Raw genomic sequence first — 22,605 nt, forward strand, 5'->3', positions numbered from 1 at the left:
ATGTAAATGACGAGTTGATGGGTGCAGCACACCAACATGGCACAAGTATACATATGTAACAAACCTGCACGTTATGCACATGTACCCTACAACTTAAAGTATAATAATAATAAATAAATTAAAAAAAAAAAAGACATTTATGAGAATCAAAGCTTAAGATACCAAAATATTCACACTAGGAACTGTACTTATATACAGAACAAATGACTTAAACACTCCTAGAACACCAACCTCTGTAAATGTTGACATTTTTTCTAATTGCCTCATCTTCTTCAAGATCTTCAAGAAAATCTTGGTATTGCCTTTAAATAAACATTTAAATATTTCATCAGCAAAAATATACAGTTATATTTTCTTCATTTTAAGGACTATGTAGACATACTGCTGTTTCCCACTCACATTTCATGATACAATTTTATATAAACTCATTTTTCTTAGACATTGGCATCTTCATCAGTAAAGCCACTTTTTGAATCATTCAATAAACTGTTTTAGAACATTGTCTTCATTTCTGCTTAAATTATTTGAGAAATAACACACTTGGCATCAATGAGCTGTTTCCTTTTTATCTCAAGCTAGAAGTACTCATCTGCTATTTGTGATATTCATAATGTAATTATTTGTTATAAAGTCATGTGCCACATACTCTATGATGTTCACACAACAAAATCACCTAATGATGTATTTCTCAGAAGGTATGCCCACTGTTAAGCAAAGTATGACTATATTTTAACTTTTCAAATGAATTGTTTACATTAACACTACAATTATTAGGTCATAAACCAGGAGATAATTACTAAATCTGTGTTAAATGTCTTTATATCATCTTATACTGATTCCATTAATACCTTGATAAGAATCCAAGATTATAATAGAGTGCAAGGATCAATTATGTGATGCCTATTTCTTTACAACATAAAAAGTATTTATCATAAATATTTCCTTTGAGACAACATAAGAGATTTAAAGAAAAGCGAGACCTTTCATCATCTGTATCCATGTTTTCTCTCTCTCTTGCAAGCTCTTTCAATTTCCAGTTTCTACGACGCTGACGTTTGGTCCGGTCATAGCTCTTCTTGATTAATACCTGCAAGATAAATACTTGTAAAGTTATAAAGAATGGGAACTATACAGTGAGGCCACAAAATTCAGTAAAGCTAAAAAATGACCAAACTAATGACAGTGGTTACACCTCAGGAGAAAGGGGAAGGGATGTTGAGGCAGTGTCAATAGAAAAATTTTAAAATTTTTCTCCATGTATTTTAACTTTTTATGAGAATGGATTCAAGCATTATTTGTATAATTGTTAAAATTCACTAAAGTTTTTCAGTGGTTGAATACTATTTTTCTTAATAACAAAAACTGCAGTTTTCTTTTAACTCAAACTTCAGCTTTCAGCCACCATTCATATAAATCATTCTGAATATCACAAGTAGATACTTTTTCTTTCTCTTATTCTCACCAATAAGCATTTACAGAACTATATATAACTTTCACAACGTATCTTAGAATGCTTATAGAATGAAAATAATTTTACAAAACACAAAATCTTGTAAGATTGCCATGATCTCCTCTCATGACCTTGTTAGAAATACCTATTTAGACTTACACTCCAACCATGCTGTTATTCCTAATTTATGAACTAATAAAAGCACAACTGGGCAGGTGGTCGGAGTCCTTGATTTGTCATGGCTCTTTTTTTTTTTTTTGCTCACTGCTAAAGATATCAATGTTTATTCTAAAAGATTAAGCAAGTATAGAAGACAGGGTCTTTCACACTAATTTCATTCACTGTTTCTCATGATCCTTAACCTCATCATGTTAGAACAGATTTTTCAGAATTAATAGTCTTTTCCAAGACTTGATACTGTGAAGATTATTTTTCACTGACATTTTATTCAGCTTTGAATAACAGCCTTAACTCTAAATGCCTTCTTAACTGAACAATATATGTGAAACGAAGTGAGCCTAATAAAAATGAACCTGAATAAATGCTAAATGTCACCATTTTTAGCTGCAAATTTATTTATTTATCTTTTGGAGATGGAGTCTCGCTCTGTCGCCCAGGCTGGAGTGCAGTGGCATGATCTTGGCTCACTGCAACCTCTACCTCCCAAGTTCAAGCAATTCTTCTGCCTCAGCCTCCTAAGTAACTGGGACTACAGGTGCATGCTACCATGCCCAGCTAATTTTTTATATTTTAAAAGATGGGGTTTTACTGTGTTGTCCAGGCTGGTCTCAAACTCCTGAGCTCAAGCAATCTGCCCACCTCAGCCTCCCAGAGTGCTAGGATTACAGGCGTGAGCCACCGCACCCGGCTAAATTTATTTTTGCTCTACAGATAATATCAGGTATTTTGAGAGAGAATGCAAATGTGATTAGAAGAGGAACAAAAAATCACAATAAATCTTGGATTTACCCCACCAAGAAAAATTATTTAAAATGAAACCAGGCATGATAGGTGACACCTGTAATTCCACCTACTTGAGAGGCTGAGGTCAGAGGATCACTTGAAGCCAGGAGTTCCAGACCAGCCTGAGCAACACAACAAGATCCCGTCTCTACAAAACATTTTTTAAACATTAGCTGCGAGTGGTGGCATGTGCCTGTAGTCTCAGCGACTCAGGAGGCTGAGGTGGGAGGATTACTTGAGCTCAGAATTTTGAGCTGCAGTGAGTGACGATCATGACTGCATGCAAGCCTGGGCAATAAAGCAAGACTCCCGTTTCTTTCTTTCTTTCTTTTTTTTTTTTTTGAGACAGAGTTCTGTTGTTGTTGCCCAGGCTGGAGTGCAATGGCACAATCTCAGCTTACTGCAACCTCCGCCTCTGCCTCCCGGGTTCAGGTGATTCTCCTGCCTCAGCCTCCCAAGTAGCTGGGATTACCAGCATGCACCACCATGCCCAGCTAATTTTTTTGTATTTTTAATAGAGGCAGGGTTTCTCCATGTTGGTCAGGCTGGTCTCGAACTCCCGACCTCAGGTGATCCACCTGCCTAGGCCTCCCAAAGTGGTGGGATTACAGCCTTGAGCCACCACACCCAGCCTCCCGTTTCTTTAAGAAAAAAAAAAAAAAAAAAAAAAAAAAAGACTCTTGCTATTATACCTTATCTGCAGTTTCAGAAATCTCTAAATTGATTTGTTATTTTCAAAAGTGTGAATGAACTCCTACCTACCTCGTACCCCTAAGAGTTACATTCATCCTCTTTAACACAGGAAAAAAGGGAAAAATCTAAAGCCTTACCACATCTGGAACTCTATCCGAGTTCATTTTGTTGACATGCTCATCATTTAAGTTACAATTGGCCAAATCAAACCTGAAATGTAAACAATGAAAAACTCAGTGACCATTTACCCTTTGTGTGTAACTTTTTATTTTATGGATATCACCTAAAACTTCCTAAAAATCAAACATTTAATACGCTTCCCACTTTAAAAATTCTGTCATTTATTACACAATGAACATGCTTCTGTAGATGCTGGTAAAGATAATAAGGAACTCCGAGTTTCATTTATAATCAATTATTGTCCACCTTGCCATACATCTGTAAAAGCAAAACAGACTTACATATCAGTCCAACTTTAGAACTCAATTAGATGCTTCCTTCTAGTTTATTTTAAACAAAACAGAAAAAAACTTCATTCTCTAGTAAAAGAAACTGAAATCCTAAAAGCAAAAGTAATATTTGAGGATTTAATCAGACACTCACTGATAAGCGCTGATTCAGAAAGAACTGATGTATGCCTTTACAAGCCTTTGTATAAATAGTTGCCATATCTTAAAAGTGAGTTACCTGATCAGTAGCAAATGCACAATAAAAAACAACCCAATCTGCAAAAGCAGCTCTGAATATGCATATAACCACATAACTTCAAGGTTCAATTAACAAAATGTTAGAACAAATTACTCTTTAAGATTATAACCAAAATGGAGTAACTATGGGCTTCTGTCCAACCCGCAGTTTAATTTAGTTATCAACAATAAAATGAGTTACAAGGTTCCTAAGAACCCTTCGATCTTTTTAGAGTAAGCAATGTTAGTATTTTAGGTAGTTTTGCTGGTTCCCAAAGGAAATTTGCAATCCCACTTGGCAGTTTAAAATATGAAATAATACAAACCCTAACACCAGGTCTCCGGGATTTAGAAGATGTCCCAAATGAGTACGACAAAAATACTGTTTATCTGTATTCATTTCAGATGTCTTCTGTACCCAGACTTCCCCGAGGGCATGCTTAAGAGGAAAGAAAATGTACTCTTCAATAATCTAAACGTAACTCTAAAAGCATCTCAGAGAAAAGTTAAATACAATATTGATTTTTGGTTTTCTAATTTTTAAAGACAGAAATTTTTTTTTATTTTTCTGATACGTGAAACACAGTCAAAATTAACAAATTACTGAATCATGAGTACTGACAGACTCACAAGCAATTCATAAAAATAAATCATTGACTTTTTCTAAGATTTTATTCAAGACTTTCACGAAACATTAACAATTTCCCTAAAAATATATATATGTAGAATTTTGAAAAGAAATGTTTTCACAGGAAGATGGGCCAATATAGGCAGAGTGAACAAAATAAGTGAAAAGGTAGGGGAATCTTAAAGCAAGAAAGTATTCCAAGCAAACTCTTTCTTGACACAAGGGTTCAGACAAGACAGCCTAGAAATCCTAGTAGTAAACCACTAGAGAAGCCAAATCTTTATCGAATTAGTTTTTCAAGTATCTACTAGTGTAGAGTACAATCATTCATATATATATATATACACACACATATTGCAGAAACAACATTCCGATTTTTAAACTAGAAAACTATTAATTACCTTTCCAACATGCCAACACCTTTAACAACAAAGACAGACCAACTAAAGTGAGATCAAGAGCAAAATACTAACAGTTATAAATAAAATTAAGGAATCTCAAAATAAAGTTATGAAAAGAATCAGTATTTCTTATTGCAGTTGGTCAAAGAAAAAGAAATAAAAAAAAAAAAGAAGAAATAGAGTGGAAGGAGAAACTGAAATAAAAGACAAGTCTCAAACTTAAGAACTGCAAAAGAAAAGTCAATTAATAGGGAAACTAAATTTTATTTAACAGGATTTACTTTCTAAATATTAGACTTCTTCTACTTGTAAGAAATTTATTAACCTCTTCTAGCTGTCTTTTAAAAACCAAGAAAATATAACATCTGGTTTTCTGTCTGCCTGAGGGGAAGTGGTACTCTACATTTATTATAAATGAAAAGTTTGCCCTTAAGTATATTACCTTAATTTTTAAATAAAATGTAGAAAGTCATCTGTCTTCCATTTCTATTGATTTTTCCCAAATTATCACAAGTTATTTTTGTCTCAAGAAGCATTATTAGCTCGCGCGCGCACACACACACACGCTTATCCTGGGAGTCTCTAGATACTATTTCACACTAAAAGAAGCCAGACTTTCATCTTTGAAGAAACATTTGATTTCAGATATGGGTTAGAAACCATACATGTGATTTTGGAACACCTGAATGCTGTGTTGTGCCAGAAATCAAGGATGCTTTCAAAGACTAGGAAAGTTATGTCAAAACAACAATAGGAACCATTCTGAGGGGGCTCCCATTGAAAAAATTTGGGGCAATATGAGGATTTTTAAAAAAAGAAAGTCCAGGCACTCATGTTCATGCCTATAAGGGAGGCAGGAGGATTGTTTGAAACCAGCCTGAAAAAATAGTGAGACTGACTCTACAAAAAATTAAAAAATAGAAATTAGGTATGACAGCATGCTGAGGTGTGAGGTGGTAGGATCACTGGAGCACACAAGCTCAAGGTCCCAATGACCTATGATCATACCATTGAACTCCAGCTCTGAGAGAAAGAGTGAGACCTTGTGTCTTTAAAAAAAAAAAAAAAAAGGAAAAGAAAAGACGAAGGGAGAGGAGGGGAGAAGAAGAAAACAAAAGAAAATACAGTAATATATAATACTTATACTTCATGAGATCATAATGATAGTCACAGAGACACCACCTGTATGTGTAAGCTAATTTTCACCACTGGAAATGACTCCTAGATCAACTCTTTACTCTAAAAATATTTACTAAAAGAATTAATAATTTATGCATAGGCCAGAGGAGGTGGCTCATGCCTGTAATCCCAACACTTTGGGAGGCCAAGGAAGGAGGATTGCTTGAGCTCAGGAGTTTGAGACCAGCCTGAGTAACATGGAGACCCCATCTCTACAAAGAAATAAAAAAATTAGCTAATTTATTACCTGGGCATGGTGGCACATACTTGTGGTCTCAACTACTTACAAGGCTGAGGGAGGAGGATCACTTGAGCCCAGGAGTTTGAAGCTACATCGAGTTATGAAGCCACACTGCACTCCAGCCCAAACAACATGGCAAGACCATAATTAATTAAAAGAATGCATGCAGATGAGCATTTCAGGAATGCTACATAGCCCCTAGTTAATAATGAAAAGCTCTTCTTTAAGAATGACAGCTAATAAATGTAGAATACAAATAGAAAATGCACGATTCTGTAACCCTAAATAAAATAACTAATTTACGGGCAAGAATTATCAACAGATGCTAAAGCCAGAAAAAAAAAAAAAGAAATAACAGGAACTCAATACTTGCATATTATTACAGTATTAAGCCACAGATTGCTTGCTGGTTAAAAGGAAAAAAAATCCTAACATTACAATGGAGGAATCTATCGCTATGTTAACAAGTGAAACAGTCAGACATTACTTGTCTCTTTTACATGCATCACCTCTGAACTGTTCTGGCAAGAAAAATTTAACCTAAACTTAACCAAACCTTTAGATCAACTTTCCAGTTTAGAGGAAACACAAGGAATTAAGAAGCAAGTTAAATGGCATCATGAGGAAACAAGATAGATTTAGAAGGTGGAGTATTCTACAAGATAAATGCACTAGTTGTCTAAGGAAGTTGGTATCATAACCAATAAAAGAAAAAAGAAGGCGGAGCTGAAATCCGGCCACTGCACTCCAGCCTGGGCAGCAGAGCGAGACTCCAACTCCAAAAAAAAAAAAAAAAAAAAGACTAAAAAGATATAATATTCCCATTTAATATGTGATCTCCAATTGAATACCTGTTTGAACAAGGCATAAAAGACACTTTCAGGACAAATGAGGAAATCTGAATACAATAATCCCCCCTTATCCACAGTTTCCCTTTCAAAGGTTTCATCTGCCCACAGTTAATTGCTATCCAAAAATAGGTTGGTAGAGTAGAGTTAGACAACTTTGAGAAAGAGACTACATTCACACAACTTTTATTACAGTATATTGTTATAATTGGTTTATTTTATTATTATCGTTGATCTCTTACTGTGCCTAATTTATAAATTAAACTTTATCATAGGTATGTTTGTATAGGAAAAAACAATATACATAGAGTTTGGTACTATTGTGGTTTCAAAAACCCACTGGGGGTCTTGGAATTACAGTATCCCCTTGGATAAGAGCAGAATACTGTGTAGACTACATGTTTTATAGGTATGGTAACAATGTTTTCATTATGTAGAAAAATATTCCTGTGTGTGAGAGATGCACACTTAAGTATTTAGTATTTGGTGATGACTTTTTAAAAGTCAAGATAACCACTACAAAAATAAAGGTCCTCCTCTATAAAAATAAAGCAAAGAAAAGCCTCTTTTTTATATAATGGAGTAAACATTTAAAAGATTTTCCTACACAAAAGAGAATAAATTAACATTCTAAGTCTAATAATTTCCACAAAGGCCACACATTAAAAAGACAAAAAAAAAAAAAAAAAAAAAAAGAACTTTTGTCCTAATGTGGTGCTAAGTTTGGATTCCATACTGTGGAATCACCAACAAATTTTTATTTTAAAGAGGGACTGAAACAATAATAACTGAGGAAAAAAAATTCACTGGCAGGTAGGATGTAGCTTACTTTTTTTGATATCATTCCAGCACCTGCAGTACGTTTTATATCTCGGACTACGCTGCATTCCATCACAATAAACTCCTCTAGCTGTCTGAGATGACATAAACTATTGAAAGGGTGACTCCAGAAAGTGCTCCCATCAATATCTGCAACTAAAAATAAGGATAGAACACAAAAACATAAGAAAAACTATATATTTCAGAGTCATCAAATGTATTAACTAAGAAGAAACTGGTAGATGCCAACTGGGAAGTGGCAGGTCAACAGAACTAGTGTCCACTCACTCCTTAGGGTCATCAATTACTCCTATAAACCAACCACAAACTTCTCAAAGCACAAGAAAAATATATCAGATGTCAAACATATCTTAAATAGTTACTATAACCAGAATGCCACAGGGCTAAGTGCCTTTTAAATAAGATCAGATCCAATCAGTGGTATAGTTGTTTCATGTGCTGGCACTTTATTTTAGAAACATATCTGTCATCTTAGCTGCTTAGTTTACGGGAAATAAAGCCTAGTTCTACCAGATAGGTAAAGAATGTCCATCTCAATATTGCAAACAGATCTTTAACTTAGGAATCCTAACTGATAAAGCTAATGAATCACTTTCCAGAAAAATATCAAAATAAACTCACTTTTTGCATAAAGGAAACTTATATTACAGAAAATACATGAAAAAGATCAAGTAGAAGATATATCCAAATACTAAGATACCTACTAAAATGTGGTCTTAAAAAATAATTTACTCTATAGAGAATGTGAAAAAATGATCTACAGTAATAACAAAATCAGCTAAAATTCATATTCAAATTAAACACTCCAATGGGCCACAAAAAGCCAAATGTTCCAAAATTTAAAATAACTGCTAGACACCAAATTTTGGCAATGGACTTAATAGTCCCCAAAATTAAATGAGGTAAGTAAATCAATTTCAGGCTGGAGGTGGTGGCTCACACTTGTAATCCCAGCACCTTGGGAGGCCAAGGCGGGGAGATTACAAGGTCAGGATTCGAGACCAGCCTGGCCAACACAGTGTCTACTAAAAATACAATAATTAGCTGGGCGTGGTGGTGGACGCCTGTAATCCCAGCTACTTGGGAAGCTGCAGCAGGAGAATCGCTTGAACCTGGGAGGCAGAGGTTGCAGTGAGCCAAGATTGCGCCACTGCACACTAGCCTGGGCGATAGAGCTAGACTCCATCTCAAAAAACAAAAAAAGTCAATTTCAGTAAAAATCAATGGAATAAACCAGTAAATATGTAAAAGTTAACAGAATTGTTTCTTTAAATAAAAAATACAAGAGCAACTAATCAAAGTCTTGTATTTCCAGTGTTTTGTATTAAACAATAGCACAAATTTTAACTAACGTTTCAAAACAATATTAGCAAGAATGCCTGAAAAATTAACAACACGAATTATTATTGTTCATCATACAGAACAAAATTGTCAAGGAAAATCATTTCCAGAATTTACCTTGTAGGGTGTTTGGATCAATGAGGTGAATGGCACTGGTTACTCGAATACACACACAAATCTGGTTCATATTTCGCAGGCTTTGCACCGGTTTTGGAGACAGACAGACAACATTATCCTAGGCATAAGAACTAACATTTAGAATGAGGCATATCCTAAATAACAGTTCAATAAACACCCAATCCAATTGTACTTGATCAACCAAAACGTTATTTTCAATTTACCAATCAACAAAGAGACTAAAGAATCAGACCTTAATTATGACAGGCATTTTGTCTTAATAAAAATGCTTTAAAAAAAATCCTGGCTGAGCACGGTGGCTCGCTCCTATAATTCCAGCAATCTGGGAAGACAAGATGGGAGAATCCCTTGAGGCCAGGAGTTCAAGTGCAACCTGGACAATATGGACACCCTGTTTTCACATATATATATATTTTAATTAGCCAAACATGGTGGTGCATGCCTGTGGGCCTAGCTACTTGGGAGGCTGAGGTGGAATGACAGCCTGGGCCCAGGAGGGCGAAGTTTCAGTGAGCTGAGGTGGTGCCACTGCACTCTAGCCTAGGTGACAACAAAACTGTGTCAAAAAAAAAAAAAAAGAAAGAAAGAAATCCAGGGCCTATTCGCCAAGCTATTATTATTTCCATTTTACTGCAGTGTAAATGCCTCATCACTCTACATGTTAATACAGCGTACATTCTAAACAGAGTACTATAAAAATCAGGAGGAGAGTGATTCTATAAATCCACCTGTGACTTCTTTCAATCTCCATTAAAAATAAACTTCAAAGGAACATATTTCTCTTACATGGCTACATGTGCCAATATACAATCAAAGATTTAAGCCCAAAAAAGTCACGTATTCATTTATATTGGGAGACATGAAGCAGCAACATATGTTTTTAAACTGAATTAAAATACAAAAAAGATCTGAGTTATATTTTAAGGTGTATCTATTCACAATCATAACAGCTATTAGTCCAGTCCTTGTTTTTTAATACATGAGTTTCCAAAGATAAACAAATATACTTTTTTACATAGTTTAAGACATATGTTAATTTTTACATGTGTAAAACTCAGTTACACAAGGCCTAAATATGCCCTCACACCTAAATTCATATTGCTCAAGCTTTGTATCAGGGAAACATTCACTGTTTTAAACCAGAGGTTGGCAAAATGCCACCCTCAGGACAAATCTGACCCAACATCTGTTTTTGTAAATAAAGTTTTACCGGAACACAGCCCTGACATTCCTTTACATATTACCCATGCTACTTTTATACAACAATAGCAAAACTGAGTAGCTGCAAAAGAGATTATACGGCCTAAAAGTTAAAAAAATTTACCATCTGGCTCTTTACAAAGAAAGTTTGCTGACCCTATTTTAAGCTATCATTTCATCCCTAGTACATACTATAAAACAGCAATAGCAGCTTTAAAGCTTTAGAGACACAGACCTGGGTGCAAATCCTAGCTTCATCATTTTGTGATCATGTAACTTTGGGCAAACTGTCTAACCTCTTCAAACTTCAATTTCCTCGTCTTCAAAATGATATGGCTTACCTCAGTTATTATCAGATGAGAATGAGGTGTAAAGTATCTACATTAACTTTATGCAGAATGGTCATAATAAATAATGGCAGTTATTATTAGTGGTTTAATACTGACATATAAATTCTTACATGGCAAAGACCTATAGTTATACAATCCTCAGTACACAGCCTTCTATACAATAGATACTCAACAACTATTTATTGAATTGTAATTCGTGTATTTTTTGAAGCAGAGTTTTATCTTAGTACAATAAAATGAAATAATCTACATTTTAAATGTTTTATTCAGCTTATGTTTTAAAATCATAAAAATGATTTTATGATCTCATTTTCACATTATCCCAATATTCTTTAATTTCTTGCCAAAATTTAGTTTGTATATGTTCCACAAAGTGGCTCACTAATAATGATTTTATGTCATTTCTTTTATTCAATTTCACTGAGCTATCACATAGGCTCACAGGATCACAAATTTTAAACAATATAGACTTTTATCAACTGTAACCAGGTCTTTTCATTTTAATACACCAAAATAAAAGGCATGTCAATTCATAATTATAAGCATGATTTTTTTAAAAACATATATCTTTTAACAAGGCTGAATATGTTAGAAATCACTTAAGGAACTTATTCTAAATTTTTAACCAACCCTAGACGAAAACCAGGAGCTACAAATTACATATATACCAATTAATTACTTGTACCCTTTTACAGATATGGATTAAATGAAAAAAAAAAAATACCTTGCATACTGGAACAATTTCCACAGAAAAAGTGCTTTTGTAATTGTATGTGTTACTATGGATATCTTGAGAGATCAGTCTTTGTGATGCTTTGTATCTATTAAGAAAAAAGTTAGTAATAATATAAAGACAAAGGTCATTAACTTGTATAGACTCAGGAATATCAATTTTCATTAAATCAAACCATCATTGTCCAAAGTCTAAAATGGCTTCCTGACGCCTCCTCTGGTAAAAACCTAGTGTCCTCCACTTGCATTTCAAAACCTTCACCATTCTGACTAAGCCCTACCTTTTCTACCAAACCTCTAGAACACGCTGTTGGCTCAGACCAATCTACTTTCTATATAGCATTATTGAAAGTCACACTAACGCCCACTGCAAGTCTGTTTACACTAATAGTACCTTTCAATATAAACTCCAGCTATGAAAATTTCCCGATCTTTGGAGCACAAGTCCTACCTCCTCTATGAGTGTGTGGTTAACCCAATATATGCTTCCTGATTGTGTAAGTATCATCTCTACTACAATTTTAAAGAGAAGTTGTCTGAGCCTGAAGAATATATGTGATCCACATCCATTCCCGGGTCCTTAGACTTAGTCACAATCAGGTCCCGAACATACCTACAGGGAACTGTACACTGAAGAAATTCGACCATCTTCTGAGCATGTTGTTTTGAGGAATAATAAAAATCCAGACCATCTTAAAAAAAAAAAAAAAAGCCATATGAAAATAATTATGCAAAATAGAATTCTCCTCTACTAACATGACTATATTATACACATTATATCTGTTTTAAACAAAATCAAATTATTAGAAAACTCTATTGTAGTCACAACAGATTAGAGATACCACTTAAGACTTCTTTGGCAAAAAGACAGACAAAATAAATCAGCAAATGAAAATAAAACTCATAATTTTAATTCTAGAAAAAATAAAACTCAAGGCCAAGGGGGACAGAAAAACAACAAAGAAATTCATGAACAGCCGGGTGCCGTGGCTCATGCCTGTAATCCCAGCACTTTGGGAGGCTGAGCCAGGTGGATCATGAGGTCAGGAGATCAAAACCATCCTGGTGAAACCCCGTCTCTACTAGAAATATAAAAAATTAGCCAGATGCGGTGGCACGTGCCTGTAATTCCAGCTACTCGGGAGGCCGAGGCAGGAGAATTGCTTGAACCCAATTGGCGGAGGTTGCCGTGAGTCCAGATTGCACCACTGCACTCCAGCCTGGGTGACAGAGCAAGACTTCGTCTCAAAAAAAAAGAAAGTTATTTTACGTAATAAACGGATTAATCTACCAAGAAGATAACAGGAAACTATCTGAGATACAGAAAACAAAAACTATTAGAAAAAGAAAAGAAAAAAATTAACACATATTAACACATACAATCATTGTGAAGGACTAGAATAGGACTCTCTCAAAACCAAAATGATAAAATTGACAAAAAAAAGTAACAATTCACAGAACTTGAATAACCAACTATCAAGGTCGAGTTAACTGAGATTATAGAACACAGTTCTAAGAAAGAATACATATTTTTTCAAACATTCATAAAACATTCAGTTAAAAAACATGTATTAAGATTTTAAACAGAAAAACAATTTCAATAAATCCTAAACAGTAGAAATTACTAAAGACAATATTATCTCATCACAAAGCAGTAGCACTAGGAATCATCGAGAAAGGAATAGCCAAAGGCAAACCTACCTAGTTGAGAAAAATTAAACATATTCTTGCAAATAACTCAACTAAATACAATTATCAAAACAGCCAATACTAGAAGTACCCAGAATAGCCAAAACAATTTTGAAGAAAATGAACATTACACACTTAATATCAAAACTCACTAACTTTAGTAAGTATTCAAGACAGCATGGTACTAATATAAGGATGGATATATAGATCAATGGGAGTAGACTTGAGATTCTAGAAATAAACCATTACATTTACAATCACTAGATCTTTGACAGCAGACCCAAGGCATTCACTGAGGAAAGGACAGAGTTTTCACTGGGACGAAGAATATCCACACAGAAAAATATGAGTTTAGACACTTATCTCATACCCTGCACAAAAATTAACTCAAATAAGACCTAAATATATAAGACCTAAACTATAGGGGAAAATCTTTGTGACCTTGATTAGACAGTTTTTAAGCATAACCCCAAAATCACAATTAAAAGAAAAAACTTGATAAACTGGACTTCATCAAAATTTAAAACTTTTGCAATTCAAAGGACACCATTAAGAATATCCGGTGTGAATTTTCTCCTACACACTAGGAGAAAATATGTGCATACCATATATGCAGTAAGAGACTTGTATCCAGAATATGCTCAACATCATTAGTCATTAGCAAAATGGAAATTAAAACCACAATGAGATGCCACTTCATACCACCCTCTAGAATGGCTATAAACAAAAATATAGTAACAAGTGTTGAGGAGGATATGGAGAAATATTGCTGGCAGGAATGTAAAATGGTACAGCCACTCTGAAGCAGTTTGGCAGTTTCTTTATATTAAACATAAATTTACCATATGACTTGGTAATTCCACACCTAAGTAAGTACCCAAAAGCATGAAACAGCTGAGGTCAAATAAAATACACAATGGGCAGTGGAAAAAGGTAGCTATAAGTACCAGCTACAGACCCATTATGGTGCTCAGAAGAAAATTTATGACCTTAAATATATTTACTAGAAATTAAAAATAAACTAAGCTTTCAATTAATTAAAACAAAACAGAACTAAAGAGAGTTGAAGGGATTAGTGTTAAAAACCAAAATTGAGAAAAAGATTGTTTAAAATAAAACTAAAAATAGTGTTTTGAAAAAGCATAATAGATAAAAGTTGCAAGTCTAAGGTGAGCTGAGTAGAAAAAGAGAAAAGATAAACATTAGGAACAATAAAGAGGACATAACTACAGTTACAGATGAGATTTATTACATTTGTTCAATTTTATACCAAGAATCTAAAAAGCTAGATGAAATGTTTTTTCTTGGAAAAGGGTATTAAAATTGACTCAAAGGGTAGAATACTCAAGAGGTGAATATCATAAAAGAAACTAAAAAGACATCCCCTAAGAGATATCAAGTAGGATGGCTTAATGGACAAGTTCTTAAAAAACTTCAAGAGGTTAATTAAACGCTAGGTAGAAAGAAGGCAAGCTTTCTAACTCTTTCCAATGTCACTCACATAACTGAGAGCAAGATTGGACAGAAGTATGTATGTATATATATTAAAGAGAAACCTCAAGAAATATTATTAGATATGAAACACAAAAAGATAACTATGTTTGACATTGGGAGAAAATTAAAAATTCAGTTTCTCAGTTGCTCTAGCCACATTTCAAGTACTCAACAGCCACACATGGCTAGTGACTATACCATACTGGACAATGCAGATAAAGAACTAAGTTTTTTTTTTTTTCTTTTTTTTCTAACAGAAAGTTCTTTTGGACAGTACTAATCCAGATATTATCAGTAAAAATAAGATTACTTAGGTATGTTGAAATAAAAATCCGACATCATTTCAAATGCTTTTGAGTTTTAACTCACCATGAATCTCTTTGATACGAAGCGTATTCTGATGCATTCCATATTTCAGAATTAACTGTTCCAGATAGTAGAAAGTTTTTTTGTGCAAAGTCTAAAATATAAATTATTTGATCAATAAATGCCCCACAAAAAGCCATTTATAGGTATACGACACACATACCATCTACAGATACAGCACACTGATTTTTCAAACAATAACAATCTTTAAAGATTATCTAAAATGTAATAAAGATCTATTTCCAAAGGTGAATGCTCAGGGAATCAGACTATCCCTGGTACCCACAGGATGTAGAAAGAAGGGAAAGAGGTTTTACTAGCTATCTTATAATTGACAAAGATGAAATACAAGATGTAGGACTCACTCATCATCTTCTCTCATTACCTTTTGCCTCACTTGAATCACAGCCTTCCAGAAATCCTTAGCTTCTACTCTATGGCAATCTCCACACATTTGAGACTGAACAACATAATCCACCACAAACACTTGTTGAAGGATAGCACCATTCATCACCTGATAAAGAAAACAATCACACTCCTTCATTCTTTTGGTTTTGCTTAATAATGAGTATTTTCTTTAAAAGAAGAACCTTTAATATTTAATTGAAAACTTTTTCCATTAATGTTTTTTTCACCATTAATCAATCAAATGTCCTCAAATTCAAAGTCATAAAAACCAGTTATACTATTTCAAGAACGGTATATAGATTTAATTCCTATGATTTGTTAGATCAGCATTTCAAATTTTTCTTTAGCTGAAGTGGTTGTGAGAATATTCTGTGTATATTTTACATACATATATATACACACACACACACACACACACACACACACACACACACACTTTTTTGAGACAGGGTCTCACTCTGCCTGTTGCCCAGCCTGGCACGATCTTGGTTCACTGCAACTTCCGCCTCCTGGGCTCAAGTGATTCTCCACCTCAGCCTCCTGAGTAGCACACGCCACCATGCCTGGCTGACTTTTGTATTTTTAGTAGAGACGGGGTCTCGAACTCCTGGGCTCAAGTGATCTGCCTACCTTGGCCTCCCAAAGTGCTGGGATCACAGGTGTGAGCCGCCATGCCCAGCCTATACATGTTTATATAGAAAAATCATCCTTAGAAGAAAAAAATAAGGAAAACTTATCAAAAAAAAAAAAAAAAATTCCCTAATTAAATGGTTCCCAAACATAGCTGATCAGAAATCACACGGGAAGTTTTTAAAATAGAGATTGAACATTCCAAATCCAAAAACCCAAAACCTGAAATTTCAGCTTCAAAATCTGAAACTTCTTCAGTTTCTAATTGACATTCAAAGAAAATGTTCACCGGAACATTCTGTATTTGAATTAGGGATGCTCCACCAGTAAGTACAATGCAAAATTCCAAAATCCAAAAAATCCAAAATCTAAAACACTTTTTGTCCCAAGCATTTCAGATAAGGGATACTCAACCTACGTACAGATTCCCAGGCCTCACATACAGAGAATTTTTGCTTCAGTTATGATGAGTCATTACAATGAGTAGCCAAGTTTGAGAATCAGTACCTTAGCCCATGTTTTCACTTCAGTCCTTTTCCTAATAAAAATAACTCTGGAAAAGATCAGTAAGTCTGCTAATCAGAAGCAATGACTACTCTTACTTGTGATCTATTTGTACAGATGCTCAAAAGAAAACGAACAGCTAAAATTGAGCGTACTCTTTTTCTTTTAAGCTGTTCAAGCCATAAAATAACTTATCACTAGGTCCTCATTTTCACTACCTGTACTTTTAACCACGCTGAGAAAATTATGTACCGCTTACCTCTTTCTGAATAGTCAGTTTAACTTTAAGTCTCTTAGAATGAGGCTCAGTCCAAACAAAGCCTGCATCTACAAGCCGTACCTTTAATAAAACACAAACAAAGAGAAACTTAAGTTCTCACCTGAGGAGAAAAAAAAAGGCGAAAGAACAAATCATCAATAAACAGATTTCATAAGATGCTTAAGGAATCTGTGATCAGCATCACTACATACCATCACCACAAAAAAAGATTAATCATCAGTTATGTAACAATAGCAGCAAATCAAAGGATAACCCAATGACTATATTAATGCAACTGATATAATTTAAGCAAAACTTAAAGTATTTGCATAGGAAAAAAGTTCTTTTCCCTTAAAAAAAAAAAAAAAAAAAGAAAAAAGGGCACACTGTCCTTTAAAAGGAAATTATATTTTCCAGAAGAAAGCAAAGACCTGGTGACCTCATTATCTATTAGTAACTTCATGAACAAAAGTTTCCACTTGGATTATTCTTTCTATATTCTGTGACTTTTTTTTTTTAAGAATTGACATTCATCAGAGAAGTTTAATGCACTGAATACTAAATCCACAACTATAACTCATTACTAAATGTGCAGCATCTGCATAGCCCAAAAACAGTTTGCTATATGTGAAGATCTGAATATAACTCAAGAATGGCCAGAATGGGTGTTTGGGGAGAAGGGGTGGGTGGGAGAACAAGAATGGGGGCTGCGGTAATCATTTGGGCAGATTGTAGATGATCTGAACTGAGAGGTATTGGAAATAACAAAAGCAGATTCAAGGGCTAGTTAGGAGATAAAAATCTGTTAGGTTTATCTGCACAGTTCATGTGATGTAGAAAAAAAATCTGTAAGATTTAATGGTAACTGGATATGGGAAAGAGAGAACAGACTCTAGAATGATGCTCAAGTATCTGCTTAGACAACAAGGGGGGAAAGAGAGAGAGAGAGAGAGAGATCAGCCAGATGTGGTGCATGTTTGTAGTACCAACTACTTGGGAGGCTGAGGCAGAAGGATCACCTGAGCCCAGGAGTTTGAGGCTGCAGTGAGCTATGACAGCGCCACTGCACGCTAGCCTGAGCAATAAAGCAAGACCTTATCTCCAAAAAATAAAATAAAAAGACATGTGTCCCTTCTCAAACCTCCCCTTCAACCACTGCCCTGTTTCTTTGTTTTCCTTTACAGCAAATCTCAAAAGAATTGTCTATCTTCCTTCTCCCATTTTCATTTCTATTTAAATGACATCTTTACCACCACCACTAAACAGAAATTGTCCATGTTATTAAGGTCGTCCACATTATTAAATCTACAGAACTCATGACTTGACTCATAAACTGCAAATCACATAGCTAGTCACTCCTTTCTTAAAACACTTCCCTTTCCTCCCAGGACATCACACTCACCTAATTTTCCTCCTACCTCCCTAGTAGCTCCTTTCAATCTCCTTTGCTGATTCCTCCATTACCTAGTTATTTCTTCCTCATTACCCATTAAAGGAATGATTCCAGGATTCAGTTCTCCAGTTTGTTTCCTTCTCTCTGTAAACTCCTGAAGTAATCTAATCCGATTCATGACCTTAAATACTATCTATATCCTAAATTCATTATCTCTAGACTGGACCACTCACTGGCTTATTTATCAATCTGCCTACTCAATATTTCTACTTAAGTGTCTAGTAGACATCTAAATACCAGTTACAGATGGAACTCTGATATCCCCTACCCAGTGACTTGGCTGCTCAGGTCACGAACAGTGGAAGGCATTCTTAACACATCCAGCTACATCAGTAAATGTTACTACCTTAAAAATAGATCCAAAATCTGTCCACTTCTGACCACCTCCATTGCTGATCCAAAACCATTTCTCATGATTATTACAATGACTTACACCTTTACCTCCTTACATCCATTCTAAAAAGAGTAGCCAGAGGAATACTAGTAAGTCATGTCATCTCACTACTCTGCCCTTCACCCTCCATACTGCTTATACTCAGAATAAGAAACAGCCTCTATTAAGGGCCTATAAGGTCAGACATACTGTGGCCTTCCATGACTTTTCTGACTCTATTCCCAACTACTTTTCCCCTCACCACTCCGTTCTATTCACACAAGTATGTGCTTGCTTTTGGTCTCTACATTTGTTTTCTTTACCCCTAATACTCTTCTTCCAGATTTCCGCACAGCTTCCTTCCTTACCATCTTTAATGTTTACTCAAATGTCACCTTATCAGTGAGACCTCCCCTAAACACCTTTAATTTCAACTCTTCCATGCACAGTTCTTATCCTCTTCCTAGCTCCTTTCTCCACAGACTATACCTTTTAATATACCATGTAATATATCTACCTATTTTGATCATTGCATACTAACATGTTGCTCCACACTGGCGTGTTAGTGTGCAATTAGAATACAAGCTTCCTAAGACAGGGATTGTCTTACTCACTTATTCACTTACTCACATATCCCCAGCACCAAAAGCAGTTTGGCACAGAGCTAGTACTTAATAAACATCTGATGAATTAATTAATGAACTGTTAAGACTCACTAGACATTTGACAAAAACCCCAAGTATAAGCAAAAAACCAAGATACACAAAAAACTGACTTCATAAAAAAACAGAGACAAATGAGGGAACAGAAGGAAACAAACAAAAAAATTCCTATTATCAAAATCTTCAAAAAATCTTAAAACAAAATGCATCAAGAACATGAAAGACTCTAGAACTTAAAAACATTACTACTGGAAAAAAAAACAATTCATTAGAAAGATTGGAAGATAAAGTAAAAATCATCAAGAACACAGGGGAGCGGAAAAAAAAAAAACCTAAAAAGGTTTTTTAAAATATGAAGGGAAAAAGACAAAGTTTCATGCCAGGAGGGCCAACAAGTGACCATCAGAAATTTGTGGGGTTGGCTGGGACCTAGTAGGAAAATAAAGGCAGAAAATTTCAAAAAACTATTACATGAAATTTTATTAGAGCTTAAAGGAGAATCAGAAAAGTCTTCAATGTGAGTCAATTTTTTTTGATGCTATTTTCAATTTTATTATTGCTTTTCAAAGAAGGCATTTCTCTCCATTTATCTATGTAGCTATTTATTTATTTTCTATTTTATTATACTTTAAGTTCTAGGGTACATGTGCACAACATTTAGGTTTGTTACATATGTATACATGTGCCATGTTGGTGTGCTGCACCTATTAACTCGTCAATTTTAAAAACATGGTAGAAGTGAGTCATAAAGCTTAAAATAAAGAAAACTCAAAGTGTCAATCACTTTCAATTTTATATCAGGAAATAAACTGTACTTTAAACAAACTCTGTTTGTTTGTTGAATACATTTATGCACTGACTTTCAGTGACAGGCACAAGTATTTTCTTTCCAGAGCAATAATGACAATAAAAAGAAACTAAATAACATAGCTCTAATATTATAATCTCAATTATGTTTAGTGATGGTTTTACATAAAAATTTCCGTTACAAATTATACATGAGGTTCTCAATAAATAACAAATAAAAAAATTAAATTCTGTAAGTCTTTTTAAAGCAAAAAGATATTTTTACTTTTCATAAAAATAATATATATAACTTTAAAAATTGTTTGTAGTGGGGTGCTACTGGTAACAATAGTTAACATTTAATAGTTACTTTCGAGGCTGGAATGCTGGCTCATGCCTGTAATCCCTGCACTTTGGGAGGCCAAGGAGGGCGGATCATGAGGTCAGGAGTTCGAGATCAGTCTGGTCAACATCGGGAAATCCTGTCTCTACTAAAAATACAAAAAATTAGCCAGGTGTGGTGGTGTGCGCCTGTAATCCCAGCTACTCAGGAGGCTGAGGCAGGAGAATCGTGTGAACCCGGGAGTCAGAGGTTGCAGTGAGCAGAGATCACGCCATTGCACTCCAGCCCAAGCGACAGTGTGAGACTCCATTTCAAAAAAAAAAAAGTTGCTTTTGAAAAACCTACTCACAAGAATTTTCTGAAAATGAGACCATCAATGAAAACATACCTATAAATACTGATTTTAGCTGTTTAACTTACCTTACTCAGAGGGGCTTTGATTTTTTTCAAGCACAAAGCAAGAAGTTCCCTGGATTCTAAAGCACACTGTATCCAAGTTCCTGGTGGCTGAAAATACCTAAAAGAGAAGATAACATACTGAAATCCAACATCTCTCAGGAAACACAGAAATTTCCATCTGAATATACAGATATAACCCAAATTATTAACCAGGCATAATAAAACCCAAGGATGATATGAAGCACATAACTCAAAAATACTTTAATGGTTCCAAAACTTTCAACTAGACTAGTAGCTTTAACTAAAAAGGTAAAATTCTGACTGAGAAAGCCAATCTGAAGTAACCTACTAAAGTGATCTTATTATTTCAATCACCAAATCACTACTAAAATGTTCAGAGTCTCTTGAAGTTATGCTCTGAAAAACAGGTGAGAATTATCTCAAAATGGCATTAAAATTGTTTATCATGTACTTCTAAAATGCCTGAGAACTGCTTATTTTTTCACAAAAAAAAAGGTACATTAGTACCTCACAACACTATGAATCGCAATAGTTCAGTCTATTCATCTACATTTCAAGTCCTTTTCAAATTTCAAATTGTAAAACAATGTTTAAAATCTTAGGTAAAACCTGACTAAAACAAAACTTAAATCTCTCACACATGTGCTTTAAGGTTTTTAGTACCGCCTATCCAGGGCTTAGCACAATGCCAGACACATCTTATAGTAGGTATTCAATAAATGCTTGTTAAATATAAAATACTTCCAAACGTATTATGTGAATGCCTTTTTGCCATACTTGTTAAATAACAGAGAGTTTTGATTTTCACTTTTCAAAGTTCAATCAAAAACATTACACAGGTCCCCCTTTGTTTGTAAGTACATAATTATTTACTTATTTATTGGGTTTTTTTTCTTTCTTCTTTTTTTTTTTTTTTTTTTTGAGACAGAGTCTCACTCCGTCAGCCAGGTTGGAGTGCAGTGTACAATCTCGGCTCACTGTAACCTCTGCCTCTTGGGTTCGAGTGATTCTCCTACCTCAGCCTCCTGAGTAGCTAGAATTACATGCATGCCCCACCATGCCCGGATAATTTTTGTATTTTAGTAGAGACAGGGTTTCACCATGTTGGCCAGTCTGGTCTTGAACTTCTGACCTCAAGTGATCCACTCACCTCAGCCTCCTCAAGTGTTTGGATTACAGGCGTGAGCCACCATGCCTGGCCTATGAGTATACTTTTAGAGTTAGAAAAGGCTTCACATATCACCTAATAAAACCCTTCATTCTGATGAGGAAATTGAGGCCCAGAAATGATAAACGGCCAAGAGTTTCAAACAGCTAGTTTGTGAGGAAGCCAAGACAAACTAAGTCTGTTTAGTTCTTTATCAGTACTTTTCTAACTCCACCAGGCTTTATAATAGCAAATAGTTACAACAGATTAACCCTCACACGTGCTAAGCTTGTATATTGTAAACTCCCCGAAAAAGTACACAAAGCTTCATGTGTTTGTTCATATATATATATATATATATATATATATATATATATATGT

General features: G+C 34.7%; 1 protein-coding gene across 2 annotated transcripts in view; it reads right to left on the bottom strand.

Annotated features, from left to right (window-relative positions):
- The window catches only part of NMD3 (NMD3 ribosome export adaptor), a 29,970-nt gene extending 8,776 nt beyond the window's left edge, over positions 1 to 21,194 (bottom strand). The window contains exons 1-12 of one of the 2 annotated variants that reach the window (XM_011967487.1): positions 21,078 to 21,194; positions 17,041 to 17,121; positions 15,625 to 15,753; positions 15,243 to 15,333; positions 12,304 to 12,382; positions 11,683 to 11,779; positions 9,388 to 9,505; positions 7,919 to 8,064; positions 4,119 to 4,231; positions 3,244 to 3,316; positions 981 to 1,087; positions 232 to 302 (exon numbers count right to left, since the gene is read on the bottom strand). In XM_011967487.1, coding sequence (XP_011822877.1) covers positions 232 to 302; positions 981 to 1,087; positions 3,244 to 3,316; positions 4,119 to 4,231; positions 7,919 to 8,064; positions 9,388 to 9,505; positions 11,683 to 11,779; positions 12,304 to 12,382; positions 15,243 to 15,333; positions 15,625 to 15,750 — 1,021 coding nt within the window. In that variant the 5' untranslated portion in view covers positions 15,751 to 15,753; positions 17,041 to 17,121; positions 21,078 to 21,194. The remainder of the gene's footprint in view (positions 1 to 231; positions 303 to 980; positions 1,088 to 3,243; positions 3,317 to 4,118; positions 4,232 to 7,918; positions 8,065 to 9,387; positions 9,506 to 11,682; positions 11,780 to 12,303; positions 12,383 to 15,242; positions 15,334 to 15,624; positions 15,754 to 17,040; positions 17,122 to 21,077) is intronic. The other variant, XM_011967494.1, reaches the window with a different exon arrangement.
- Positions 21,195 to 22,605: the final 1,411 nt, after the last annotated feature.

This window comes from Mandrillus leucophaeus, unplaced genomic scaffold (genome assembly GCF_000951045.1).
Source record: "Mandrillus leucophaeus isolate KB7577 unplaced genomic scaffold, Mleu.le_1.0 Scaffold1198, whole genome shotgun sequence".
NCBI classification, from domain to species: Eukaryota; Metazoa; Chordata; class Mammalia; order Primates; family Cercopithecidae; genus Mandrillus; species Mandrillus leucophaeus.